The sequence below is a fragment of the Heterodontus francisci genome, chromosome 41 (assembly GCF_036365525.1).
Source record: "Heterodontus francisci isolate sHetFra1 chromosome 41, sHetFra1.hap1, whole genome shotgun sequence".
NCBI classification, from domain to species: domain Eukaryota; kingdom Metazoa; phylum Chordata; class Chondrichthyes; order Heterodontiformes; family Heterodontidae; genus Heterodontus; species Heterodontus francisci.
This window is the reverse complement of record NC_090411.1, coordinates 19,790,130-19,804,116: the sequence shown is the minus strand read 5'-3', so window position 1 is coordinate 19,804,116 and position 13,987 is coordinate 19,790,130. Positions and strand designations below refer to the sequence as shown.

Below are 13,987 nucleotides of genomic sequence, written 5' to 3'. Positions count from 1 at the left end.
CGACTGCTGCCACTGTGCGCGGTCGTGGAGGGAGTGAATGTTGAAGGTGGTAGATGGAGTGCCAATCAAGCGGGCTGCTTTGTCCTGGATGGTGTCGAGCTTCTTGAGTGTTGTTGGAGCTGCACCCATCCAGGCAAGTGGAGAATATTCCATCACACTCCTGACTTGTGCCTTGTAGATGGTGGACAGGCTTTGGGGAGTCAGGAGGTGAGTTACTCACTGCAGGATTCCCAGCCTCTGACCTGTTCTTGCAGCCACAGTATTTATATGGCTGTTCCAGTTCAGTTTCGGGTCAATGGTAGCCCCTAGGATGTTGATAGTGGGGGATTCAGCGATACTAATGCCATTAAATGACATGGGGAGATGGTTAGATTCTCTCTTGTTGGAGATGGTCATTGCCTGGCACATGTGTGGTGCAAATGTTACTTGCCACTTATCAGCCCAAACCTGGATATTGTCCAAGTCTTGCTGCATTTCTACATGGACTGCTTCAGTATCTGAGGAGTCACGAATGGTGCTGAACATTGTGCAATCATCAGCGAACATCCCCACTTCTAACCTAATGATTGAAGGAAGGTCATTGATGAAACAGCTGAAGATGGTTGGGCCTAGGACACTACCTTGAGGAACTTCTGCAGTGATGTCCTGGAGCTCAGAAGATTGACCTCCAACAACTACAACCATCTTCCTTTGTGCTAGGTAAAACTCCAAACAGCGAAGAGTTTTCCCCGATTCCCACTGACTTCAGTTTTGCTAGGGCTCCTTGATGCCATACTCGGTCAAATGCTGCCTTGATGTCAAGGGCAGTCACTCTCACCTCACCTCTTGAGTTCAGCTCTTTTGTCCATGTTTGAACCAAGGCGGTAATGAGGTCAGGAGCTGAGTGGCCCTGGCGGAACCCAAACTGAACGTCACTGAGCAGGTTATTGCTAAGCAAGTGCTGCTTGATGGCACTGTTGATGACACCTTCCATCACTTTACTGATGATTGAGAGTTGACTGATGTGGCGGTAACTGGCCGGGTTGGACAATAATTTCTGATTGGATATTGGAGGCTGAAATGGAATAGTTCAGGGGGGTATGTGCTCTGTGTGGTGTGAAACTGCAACGTGCAGACAGGAATGTCTCAGGTTTAATCCCTAGCCTGTGGCGAGTTAGCTAATCGGTGCCCAGAGGCTGCAACTGGCCTCAGTATCTCCGCATTAGGGGTTGAGGAAAAAAAAAACGAAATCCAGTGACACATGACGGAAGTGACACACGTGTGGGTGTCAGAGGAAGACAGGATCAGGCTCCAGCTCATGACACATCTCCCCCGCCCCAGTCAAGATGTCGATAGTCTGCAAACACTCACCATCTCGGTTCACACGAGAAGGGCAGCCATTTGGATGAAGTACCATAGGGCGGTTGGCTCCCTTGGAACCATATTTCAGTAAGGGTCAGTGTCTTCACAGAGGACAAGGTGGGGGACATTTGGAGGGTACAAAAAAGCTTCCTTCTGCTGCCAATAAAATGACTAAGACACTGCTTGTCAACCCATGGGGGCATCACAGCTGAGTCATAGAAGTATAGAAAGTAAAGGCCAGCTACCCGACCCGAACCCGACAACATGTCAGTTTCGGGTCAGGTCAGGTCACACTTCCGGGTCCGACATTCGGGCTCGGGTTGGGCCGGGGCCGACACACACTATCACCGCCTCAGGTAAGTGGCTCCAATGTTAATTTACGTTTTTGACTAGAAAAGGTGGTTTTGTTACAGTTATTTTAAGCTTGTGCAGATCAGCAACAAAGTGAAAAAAGGAAGGTAGGTTAACTGATGGTCGAGTCGTTCAAGCGCGGGAAAAAAAATGGAAGGACTGGGGACGTGTCGGGCTCGGATGTGACTCCGTTGGGCTCGGGTCAGGTTTCATTTGCAGACCCGAGCCGGCCTTTGATAGAAAGTATACGGCACAGAAAGAGGCCACTTGGCCCATCGTGTCTGTGCCAGCCGAAAAACGTCCCACCCATTCTAATCCCACCTTCCAGCATTTGGTCCGTACCCCTGCAGGTTACAGCAATTGAGGTGCATATCCAGACTTCTTTTGGATGAGTTGAGGGTTTCTGCCTCAACTACCCTTTCAGGCAGTGTGTTCCAAACCCCCACCACCCTCTGGGTGAAAAAAACCTTTTCCTCATCGTCCCTCTAATCCTTCTACCAATCACTTTAAATCTCTGCCCCCTAGTCACTCACCTTTCTGCTAAAGGTAAATAGGCCCTTCACCTTCACTCTAACCAGGCCCCTCACAATTCTGTACATTTCAATCAAATCTCCCCTCAGCCTTCTCTGTTACAAGGAGAATAACCCCAGCCTATTCAATCTTTCCTCATAGCTGCACTTTTCCAGTCCTGGCAACATCTTTGTAAATCTCCTCTGTACCCTCTCTAGTGCAATTACATCCTTTCTGTGATGAGGTGACCAGAACTGCACACAGTACTCAAGTTGTGGCCTAATCAATGATTTATACAATTCCAGCATAACCTCCCTGCTCTTATCTTCGACACCTCAGCTAATAAAGGAAAGGATTCCATATGCCTTCTTAACCACTTTATCGACCTGTCCTGCTACCTTCAGGGATCTGTGGGCATTTACTGCAAGGTCCCACACTTCCTCTACACCTCTCAGTATTTTCCCATTAGCCGTGTATTCCTTTGCTTTGTTTGACCTCCCCAAATGCATCACCTAATCTGCAGGGCTCTGGACCAAATGCTGGAAGGTGGGATTCGAATTAGTGGAATGTTTTTTGGCTGGCACAGACACGATGGGCCAAGTGGCCTCGTTCTGTGCCGTAAACTTTCTATGATTCTATGACTCAGGATGAGTCAAATCCCATCCTCACCTGATCTCACTGCACTCACTCTCCAGCATGGGGGGTCACTAGATAGTGGTCATCTTGGCTGATTTCCCGCCCTTCCCAGATACTGAGGCCAACAGAGGGCCCTAAATGAAATCAGCTAACTCAAGGTAGAACCTGGGATCTCTAGTACGTACTGACTAGTTGCACACTGTCTTTATCATCTAAGTGATTGTGAGAACTCCAAGATAAAGTGTTTTCCTTTTAAGCAAAGAGAGGGTAAACATTCCTTACTGAATAAAGTGCAGTCCCTTCTGAATTTCCTCCTTGCGTTTCTGCCTGCCTGGAGAGGTACTGGACATGTTAACAGCTGCAGTTGGTGGTATCAGTCCATGCCTGTAGAGAAAAAGAACCACTGTTACCCAAGTACTGTGACAAAAAAAAAAAGAGCTGCACTTATATCTTATCACACAGTTAGAAACATCTCAAAGTGCTTCACATACAATTACTTTGGTGAGCAGTGAATGTTGCAGAACGGGCAAGTGACACAGCCATTTTGTGCACAGTTAATTCCACGAGGAATTTTTTTTTATAACAGATTCAATCATGGGATGTGGGTGTCACTGGCAAGGCCAGCATTTACTGCCCAACCCTAATTGCCCTCGAGAAGGTGGTGGCTGCAGTCTGTGTGGTGAAGGTACTCCCACAGTGCTGTTTAGGGAGGGAGTTCCAGGACTTTGACCCATAAAGGCACTGTTTAGAAGACAGAACATCCTTCTTCTTTGTAATAATGCCACTGGCAGATGGTCCTCAGTTTGATATCGCCTCAAAACTACAGCATCTCTGACCAGTAGCACTCCTGTGCTACATTGGAATGGCAGCTTACAGTTTGAGCTCAAACTCTTAACATGGGGGTTGAACAAAGCTTCTTCTTAAGCGGAGGGGAAAATACGACTGACAGAGCCAAATCAACAAGCAATAGATTTTTTTGTAAATTGAGAAAACCATAGCCATTGTACAGGACACCCTAACATTGCAAATAATAAGGCAGAAGATGGGTTACACCAAGAAGCAGCGACTTTGCAATACACAGAGATTTCTCAATGTTGAGCCTGAGCTTTCAAACACCAGATTAAAGAGCTCCACAGTAATGAGATCACTAAAGTAAGAGATAATGCAGTGTGCCATATCAGAATGGTAAGAATACCCCAAGTGTAAAAAGACCCCAAGTGTAAAGAGCAGGTCTTATTTGCAACTCAGGAGGAATTCAGAGATGGTTTTAAATTACAGTGGATGAGGCATTTGTCTGTTCTGATGGGAAATGTTGCAGTCCCAAAGCAAATGCAGAACTTCACTAATAGTGGGCTTGTGAATCTTTGGTGCAAGTGCTTGAACTGTGAAAAAGGCCCAGTTGTATATAGATCTTGCACTTACAGACTTGGGCTGTGCCTAGGAAGAGCACAGAATTACAAAGAAAAAGTACAGAAAGAGCGGTAGAACCCTAGGATGAAATATTGGTGCTTACAGGACTATCACTGGTAGTGGGAGAAGTTTGAAGTAGAAATGACATTCAGGAACGCACTGGCTCAACATTAAACCAAATTGGTACCAATGTGCCTCATAATTAGATTGTTGAGTATTATTTGCAATGGAATATTGTCGTCAAGCTGCATTCCAATAGTGCTGCACATTCCCAAGTTCAATCAGGCTGCTTGAGAGATGCTGACGACAAGCTAGTAGTTTCTGTCAGAGGGGATTTACTCACCAGAGGAAGATGATTATCTGCAAGTGTCTTTAAGACTGCATGGCTAATCAAAGAGAATTCAGGAGGATCAGACAAGGGGGAAAAAAAAGCAGATATGCTTATCCCTACAGTAGAATTTATTGCTCATGACTGCGCCAATACTGTGCTCACATTGTACTTTCAAAAACTCAAATGCACGACAGCACGAGAAATAATAACAGGAGTTAACCATACGGCTCCTCAATTCCACTTTCCCACCAAATTCCCTTGATTTCCTTAAGAGTCTAAAAAGCTATTGATCTCAGCTTTGAATATACCTAATGACTGTGCATTCATATCTGGAGAAAAGGATTCCAAAGATTCACAACCATCTGAGTGAGGAAATTGCTCCTCAGCTCAGTCCTAAATGGCCGACCCTTTATATTGAGATTATTACCCCAGTACTAGGCTCATCAGTCAAGAAAAATAGCCTCTCAGCACCCACTCAGTCAAGCCCTCCCAGAATGTTGTATGTTTCAATGAGATCGTCTCTCATTCTTCCAACTTCCAGAGGGTACAGGCCCATTCTACTCAACCTCTCCTCATAGGACAACACTCTCATTCCAGGAATCAATTTCGGGACCCTTCAATGCATTCCATCTAAGGCAAGTATATCCTTCCGAGACCAAAACTATACACAGTACTCAGGTGTGACTCACCAAAGTACTGTACATTTGTAGCAAGACTTCATGACTCATGTACTCCAACTCCCTTGCAATAAAGGCCAACATGGAATTTGTCTTCCGAATTGCTTGCTGTACCTGCATGTAAACATGTTGTGTTTCCTGACATCACCCCTGAAAGGCGTGGTTCTAATTTTAAAGCTTATGCCCCTTGTGATGGCAAAGACAGGATTATACCATGTGAAACAGAATGTAGGTGTTTGTTTATTTCATGCACAAAGGTACAGTTAATGTGCATTCATGGAATTAATATTGAGGTTATCTACCAGTCAGGTTGCTGGTCAATAGGTCAATTAATAATTTGTAGATAGGCAAATGTAAGTGAAGTATAGCAAAGTTTAAACTCGTTAAAAAACCTTACAATTACAGAATCATTTTAATTTTCTCCCTCTTGTACTTGGTCAAACAAACGGAAGATAATCTTAAAAACCACATTACAAGAAGAATGTGAGGTCGAGCAAGACGATTTGCGGTTTACATCATACGCGAATTGCTCCGAGAGCAGTTGTTTTCTTAATGGGCAGGTTACGTTGCCCGAAACGTCACAACCCAACTGTTCTTCTAAGAACCCGCCTTACAAGAAAACAACTTCTCCTTCCAGAGCAATTCACATGGTGTAAACCGCAAATTGTCTAACTCAACCTTATCGCTCCCTTGAAAACCTTCAAACAGGAAGGATGTCATTGTACTAGACAGGGTACAGAGGAGATTTACAAGAATGTTGCCAGGAATGCAGAATTTAGCTATGAGGAAAGATTGGATAGACCGGGGTTATCATCTTTGGAACAAAGGAGATTGAGGGGAGACTCAACTAAAGGTATATAAGATTATGAGAGACCTAAATAAAGTATATTGGAAGGACCGATTTCCCTTAGCAGAGAGGTCAATAACTCAGGGCAGAGATTTAAAGTAATTGGTTGAAGAGTTAGAGGGGAATTGAGGAGAAATATTTTCACCCAGTGGGTGGTGGGGTCTAAAACTCACTGTCTGAAAGGGTAGTAGAGGCAGAAACCCTCACATTTAAAAAAAAACTTGTACATGCACTTGAGGTGCCATAACCTACAAAGGCTATGGACCAAGAGCTGGAAAGTAGGATTCGGATGGATGACTCTTTTTCGGCCAGCACAGACATGATGGACCAAACGGCCTCTTTCTGTGTTGTAAATTTCTATGATCCTATGCTGCTTACTTTGGAAAGGCGGTGGAGTTGCCAATGCTCCTGCAGTCTTGAGGAATTAAAGATTAATCTCCTGTGAGCAACCCAAGAGAAAAAACATTGGGTCAATAAACGGTGTTTTCCCCATTTTCTTTGCACATTTTTGATTAAAATATTGGGGATCGGGGAAAAATACTGTTTTGACTGGGCTAGGCTGCTGGAAGGCGGGAGATGATGTGACGAAAACTCCAGGAAGGTGACCAGTGAGAGTCGACAACTCAGAAACAAACTGAAATCATCAATTTAAGATTCTTCGACATTTGTTAAAAAAAAAAGCAGGAAGCAGAAAGCAAAATGTATCCTGTAATTCTAAGAATTGTTTAAAAAGCTTAAACTTTGCTACATTTATCATGAGCTTGGAGCGGTTTGGACTTCTCTGCTATTTGAGGAATGGAAATTGAGGGCGAGAGGAATGGGTGCAGAGTTAATCGTGAGGGCAGAATGAATTTGCCTTTGATGAAGTGTAGCACAAAACTGTCACATGATATATCAGCAAACATGAATTAACAGGAAGCTTGTTTGGGAATCTCGGGCAGTGGGAAGGAGGGAGGGATGTAAGCTGATTTGAGGAATAAACAGGGGTACATGTCAGGTGACAGGCTGATTTTACCAGGCCGGAGAAGGACGGCACCATGGAAATGGCCCCACCCGCTTATCAAAATGGATTTTTGCACATGTCTACGCACCATTCCACAAACACTCCTTCAGTCACTGCACCCCTGCTCTTGGGCAAACTCTCCTCAAAACCTTTCACTTTCCTATCATCTCAGATAAGGCGTAAAACCGAGACCCTGTCTGCCCTCTCAGGTGGACGTAAAAGATCCCATGACACTATTCTGAAGAGCAGGGGAGTTCTCCCTGGTGTCCTGGCCAAAATGTATCCCTCTATCAACATCACAGACAGATTTACTGATCATTGTCACATTGCTGTTTCTGGTAGCTTGCTGTGCGCAAATTACATAAATAGGAGGAGGAGTAGGTCATTCGGCCCTTCGAGCCTGCTCCGCCATTCAATAAGATCATGGCTGATCTGATTGTGGCCTTAACTCCACTTTCCTCCCCCTCCCCCCATAACCCTGGACTCCCTTGTAGATCAAAAATCTGTCTAACTCAGCCTTGAATATATTCAATGACCCAGTCGCCATTGCTCACTGGGGAAGAAAAATTCCAAAGAATAACAACCCTCAGAGAAGAAATTCCTCCTCATCTCCGTTTTAAACGGGAGACCCCTTATTTTTAAACTGTGGTCCAGTTCTAGATTCCCCCATGAGGGGAAATACATTCTCAGCATCTACCCTGTTAAGCCCCCTCAGAATCTTAAACTTTTCAGAAAAAAAAAACTGCCTCTCATTCTCCTAAACTCCAATGAGAACAGGCCCAACCTGCTCAACCTTCCCTCATAAGACAACCCCTTCATCCTAGGAGTTAGCCTAGTGAGCCTTCTCTGAACTGCTTCCAATGCAAGGATATTCCTCCTTAAGGAAGGAGACCAAAACTGTACCCAGTACTCTAGGTGCAGTCTCACCAATGTCCTGTATGGTTGTAGCAAGATTTCCCTACTGTATACTCCATCCCCCTTTCAATAAAGGCCAACATTCCATTTCCCTTCCTAATTACTTGCTGTACCTAGAGTCAAAGAGTAATTTACAGCATAGTAGGAGGCCATTCAGCCCATCGTGTCCATGCTGGCTCTCCATGGAGCAATACTGTCAGTCCCACTCCCCTGCTCGATCCCCGTAGCCCTGCAAGTTCATTTCCTTCAAGTGCCCATCCAATTTCCTTTTGAAATCATTGTCTCCACTTCCACTCGTGAGTGTAAAAAAAAAGCTCTTCCTCAAATTCCCCCGCATCTCTTGCCTAAAACCTTCAATCTGTGTCTCAGAGTCCTTGGTTCATCAGTTAATAGAAACAGTTTTTCCTTGTCTAACTTATCTAAGCCTGTCATAATCTTGTACACCTCTATTAAATCGACCCCAATCTCCTTTGCTCCAAGGAGAACCCCAGCTTTTCCAACCTAACTTTGCAACTAAAATCCTCTGGAACCATTCTGGTAAATCTCCTCTGCACCCTCTCAAGGACCCTCACATCCTTCCTAAATTGCGGCTAACACTTTGTGTATGTGGACGCCTCTGTACTTCAGCATTCTGTAGTCTCTCCCCATTTAAATAATATTCTGCTTTTTCTATTCTTCCTAGTAAAGTGGACAACTTCACGGTTTCCCCACTTTAGACTCCATCTGCCAAATCTTTGCCCACTCATGTAACCTATCTATATCCCTTTGCAAACTCTGTGTCCTCCTCACAACTTGCTTTCCCACCAATCTTTGTATTGCCAACAAATTTGGCTACAATACACTTGGTCCCTTCAGCCAGGTCATTAATATAGACTGTAAATAGTTGAGGCCCCAGCACTGACCCCTGTGGCACTCCATTAGTTAGTCTGCCAACCTGAAAACTCTATTTTCTGTTAGCATGGATAAAGCATTAGCTGACTAATATATTACCCCCAATACCGTATCTTATCTCTTATCAATAGAGGTGCCACCTTTTATGTGGCATCTTATCGAATGCCTTTTGGAAATCCAAATACACTACATCTACTGGTTCCCCTTTATCCACCATCCTCAAAGAACACTAATAAATTTGTCAAACACAACTTCCTTTTCATAAAACCACGTAGACTGCCTGATTGCATTATAATTTGCTAAATGTCCCGCTACTACTTCATAATGGATTCTCGAATTTTCTCAATGCAGATGTTAGACTAAATGGCCTATAGGTTCCTGCTTTCTGCTTCCCTCCTTTCTTGAATAGTGTTGTTACATTTGTATTTTCCCAATCCACGGGACCTTTCCAGAACCTAGGGAATTTTGGAAGATTACAACCAATGCCGCCACATTAACTACATTACAACAGTGACTACATTTCAGAACTACTTCATTAGCCTTAAAGGGCTTTGAGTGGTCCTGAGGTCGTGAAAGACATTTGTCAGGCAAGCCCCCCACCTGCCAAGAATGAGGAAAATTAATTTCGCCACATGAACATTAAACTGCTGATGGTGAAGAAAGAACTTGCTTTAAAAAACAATTGGAGACTTTGGCTGGAGAGAGACATTAGCATATCAAGAGAAAAGTACTTCAAAGGACAAAGGAGCTAATCCCTGCTCCAATTTAATCCACAATGGATTTTTGATTACCAGACATTGCAGCATTCCAGGTTAACTACTAAAATGGCCGAACATACAAACAGGCGTGGTTGGGCCAGTTTGGTCACATGATTGACTGACTTTTGGAGTTCTTTGAATTTGAGCTTCTCCTGGACTGAGAACACCTCTCTCCTGTCTGCTCTCATCTCGCTTTCACCAGCTTTGGAAACCATTGAAGACATACAAACCCCAAAAGAGAAACATCTCCTCCAGTGAACAAGGTTTAAGAAGAATACTGGGTGCCAACAAAAAGCAAGACTACCTACAATCAAGGACCCTACAGCAAGCTCGAAGCACAGTAAAAAAAAAACCCTCTTCAGAGATTGCCTCAAACCTCTCCATTTTATTTTCCTTCTCTTTTCTGTCTCTATTCGCACGTGCGTATCTCATGTGCATGCTAGCGTGGGCATGGTGTGTATCGTAGGAGTTAACCAAATTACAGTTTAAGTTTAAGGTTTAATAAATTTCACTTTTCTTCTTAAATCCAAGAAAAACCTGGTGTGCTCATTTCTTTGCCTTATAATTGGAAAGCTGTGAACAAGGATTCACAAAGGGGGAGCTCAAAACACAGTGTGTTTAAAATTAAAATCCTATTACAATAAGACCAGGTGAAGACAGTAAAAGACCCCTAAACACCTTTCCCACCTGGTCGTAACACTATATAAATGCAAGTCTTCCTTGATAATCTAACCACCCTTCCTCCAAAGGCCTTTTTGAAACCGCCTTCAGTCCAGTGCCCGCCCCCCCCACCACCCCACCCGATGCCCTCCTCTACACCATTTCCTGTTGTGTACTCCTCTTCCCTTCCAAAGTGCACAGATTGCCTTTTGAATAAGGAGTATTGCACAAAGGCAAGTAGTATGAAAAGTTGTTTCAAAAAAGGATCAAGAGTTCTAACTACCTCAGATCACTCTGAGGGGAATATCCTTTCTATTATACATTAACCTATTGATACAATTACTGTGCCTTCCAAAGCAGTGTGTATTGATACAATTACTGTGCCTTCCAAAGCAGTGTGTATTGATACAATTACTGTGCCTTCCAAAGCAGTGTGTATTGATACAATTACTGTGCCTTCCAAAGCAGTGTGTATTGATACAATTACTGTGCCTTCCAAAGCAGTGTGATAATGTCAGTATAATAACCTATTGTCTTAATACCTTTCGACCACAGTGAGTTTCACCATGTGAGGAAATTTCACATTTACCATAGACTTCCCCAAAATTCAGTCAAAATAAAAACTACGAAAAATGAATGAATGAATTGCATTTCTAAAGCATCTTTCATGACCTCAGGATGTCACAAAGCGCTTTACAGCCAATGAAATACTTTGTCATGTAGTCACTAATGTAATGTAGAAGATGTGGCAGCCAATTTGCGCACAGCAAGCTCCCACAAACAGCAGTGTGATAATGACCAGATAATCAGTTTTAGTGATATTGTTGGAGGGATAAATATTGGTGAGGACGTCAATGGCAGCCTTCAAAAGGGAACTGGATAAGCAACTGAAGGGAAAATATTGCTAGGGCTATGGGAAAAAGGCAGGGTAAACGCTAAACTGCTCTTAGAGAGAGCTGACAAAGGGTCGATTGCCAAATGGGCTCCTTCTCTGCTGTAACCAATCTCTGATTCTACTCTGTTCTTCTTTGAAATAGTGCCACATCTTTTAAATCCACCTGAGAGAGCAGATGGGGCTTCGGTTTCACACCTCATCCAAAAGACGCCACCTCTGACAGTGCAGCACTCCCTCACTACTGGAGTGTCAGCCTAGATTTTTTTTTGAAGTCTCTGGAGTGGAACTTGAACCTACGACCTTATTTAACAGAAGTGTGGGTCTGTGAAGTATGAACACAACATCAGGACCTAATCGTCAATGTACCAATGAAGTGATTTATGACCTTAACCCCTTAAAAGGGCTAAACCGAGTCAGTAGTACTCCTCTGCTAATCTCTTTAACTTAAGTTTAAACCAGACAGATTTCCAGAGACACTCGTTTGGGTCTGAAGAACGGAACTAGCTCTCCCTCAAAGAAAGAAAACAGCAGAGAATATTACCATCTTTTGGATAGCCTATTTTTTAAATAAGCAGTAGCTAGATCATAAATATCCCAGATATTATAAAGGGCCTGGGAGACTCTCTGTAATACGTATCTCCCCACAGAGAGGGGTTCTTGTCGTTGTATACAGAATACATGAGATAATTTACTAACTTATTTATAAATTTATTAAAGAATTGAACATGCAAGACACCTTATGTGGCTAAGTATATCACAACATTAAGGATTACTAAAAGATGGAAAAGATAATCTTATTTTTAAAATAGAAACCAAAAGTTCAACCTTGACATTACAGCAAAATATCTTAGAATATCCATCAAAATTTAAAGTAAACTGTTACCTTAAATTCTCCGAGTAAGCCTCCTGCTTAACAAGACAAAACCCTCCCAGTTAAGAGTGGAATTATCTTGTCATGCAGTTAGCTTCCTTTAGCACAAGTTGAGAAGCATTGTTGAGGAATTCAATACTTCTAATTTTTCCAATTGTAAAGTCTCTACATTTATACTGTTTCCGACCTGCTTAGCTCACCCCTTGAAAATGTGGGTGTTAACTTTCTGTGAATGTTCCTCCCTCATTATCCATATAAAGGTTGTATCATTCAATATTATTCTTAATTATTTAATTGCTGAGAATTCCTTCATCATGAAGCTGTGAGCTTTTACCTAGTCAACATGTTTGTGTTTTTTTTTAAAACAGTAAACCAATAAACCAAAATCATAGTGTTATTAATTTCATAAATGTGTTTTATTCTTAAAATCTTTTTAACAAACATTGTGCAGTAATTTTTTTTTTCTTTTGGGTTAACTCAGGTTAACATCACAGTTGTTTTTGTAAGTGCTGTACCATTTTCTGATTGATCATCTGTAATGGTTCTTTGGTGCTACCCTGTACACCTTAAGATACTGATATATAATATAGACAGACTATCAGTGAATTAGGACGATAGTTATCAGTGTGTACTATGTGCATTGCGTCTCATTTTTAAGCAGTTTAGAGATTCCAATGTAGCAGAGATGTTGGGGTGGATTTTTAACTAAAAGGGAATCATGAATTTTTAACCCTGCTTTTAAAAGGGAATCCTGAAAACTGACAATTTATTCAATGCTTAATTGTATTAAATGAATCTTTATTCCTAAAGTGTAACGTATTAATTAGGTGGAATTCAGATGCAATTAAGTGTATGTATTAATTATCTATATTCTTCCCCAATTATCCCTATTACACCTATATTTCATCACATCAATCAAGTTATTATACACAATACTATTCTTTCATGGTTCCGTGCATGCAGAATTGCCATGAGAACTATTTTGCAGGTTAGAGCATGGTGGCTTCACTGTAATAAATGAGGATGCCAAATATTATTGTATTAGTGACATGGTCTGGAACAGCTATTCTGGGGAAGAACGTCTGAGGCGAACAGTTAGGAACGGATTGTGACCTCTTTAAGGTACAGTAAGTATCAGGAATTACTGTCCAGAAAATATCTAGCTTGTTAAAAGAAACATTATGGTGTTTTCATCTTATTTCTTATGAGGAGGGTTATTGAGTTAGAATCATACAGTAGAGGAGGCCATTTGGCTCATTGTGTGTCAGTTCTTTGCCAATTAGTCTCACTCCCCTGCTCTTTCCCCATAGCCCCTTTTCAAGTATTTATCCAATTCACTTTCAAAGGTTCCTATCAAATCTGTTTCCACCGCCCTTTCAGGCTGTGCCTTCTGGATCATAATAACCCTCTGTGTAAGAAATATTATTTTGCCAATTGTCTTAAATCTGTCTCTTCTGGTTACTGCCCCTGCTACCAGTTTATCCTTGAAACAGTTTATCCTTACGTACTCAATCAAAACCCCTCAAAATTTTGAACACCTCTTATCAAATCTCCTCTTAATATTCTCTGTTCCAAAGAGAACAACCGGTTTCTCTAATCTCTCCACATAACTGAAGTTGATTACCGCTGGTACCATTCTAGTACATCTCCTCTGAAACTACATGTTTGTGTGAGGTAGTGGAGGGTGGCGGAGGTAGTGGAGGGTGGCGGAGGTAGTGGAGGGTGGCGGAGGTAGTGGAGGGTGGCGGAGGTAGTGGAGGGTGGCGGAGGTAGTGGAGGGTGGCGGAGGTAGTGAGAAAGTTAGTGAAAAAACATTGTCAAAGCAGGCTGGGGCTCTTTCCTCTGCAAAAAGAGAAGACTCAGAGGGTGACCTCGTAGTTGTGGTGATCTG

The 13,987-nt window shown here is 42.6% G+C and overlaps 1 protein-coding gene across 3 annotated transcripts in view; it reads right to left on the bottom strand.

Moving 5' to 3' along the window:
• Nucleotides 1-13,987, bottom strand: part of zc3h7bb (zinc finger CCCH-type containing 7Bb) — a 107,729-nt gene that overhangs the window by 87,207 nt on the left and 6,535 nt on the right. For all 3 annotated transcript variants that reach the window (XM_068019430.1, XM_068019432.1, XM_068019431.1), the window contains exon 2: nucleotides 3,121-3,222. In XM_068019430.1, coding sequence (XP_067875531.1) covers nucleotides 3,121-3,188 — 68 coding nt within the window. In that variant the 5' untranslated portion in view covers nucleotides 3,189-3,222. The remainder of the gene's footprint in view (nucleotides 1-3,120; nucleotides 3,223-13,987) is intronic.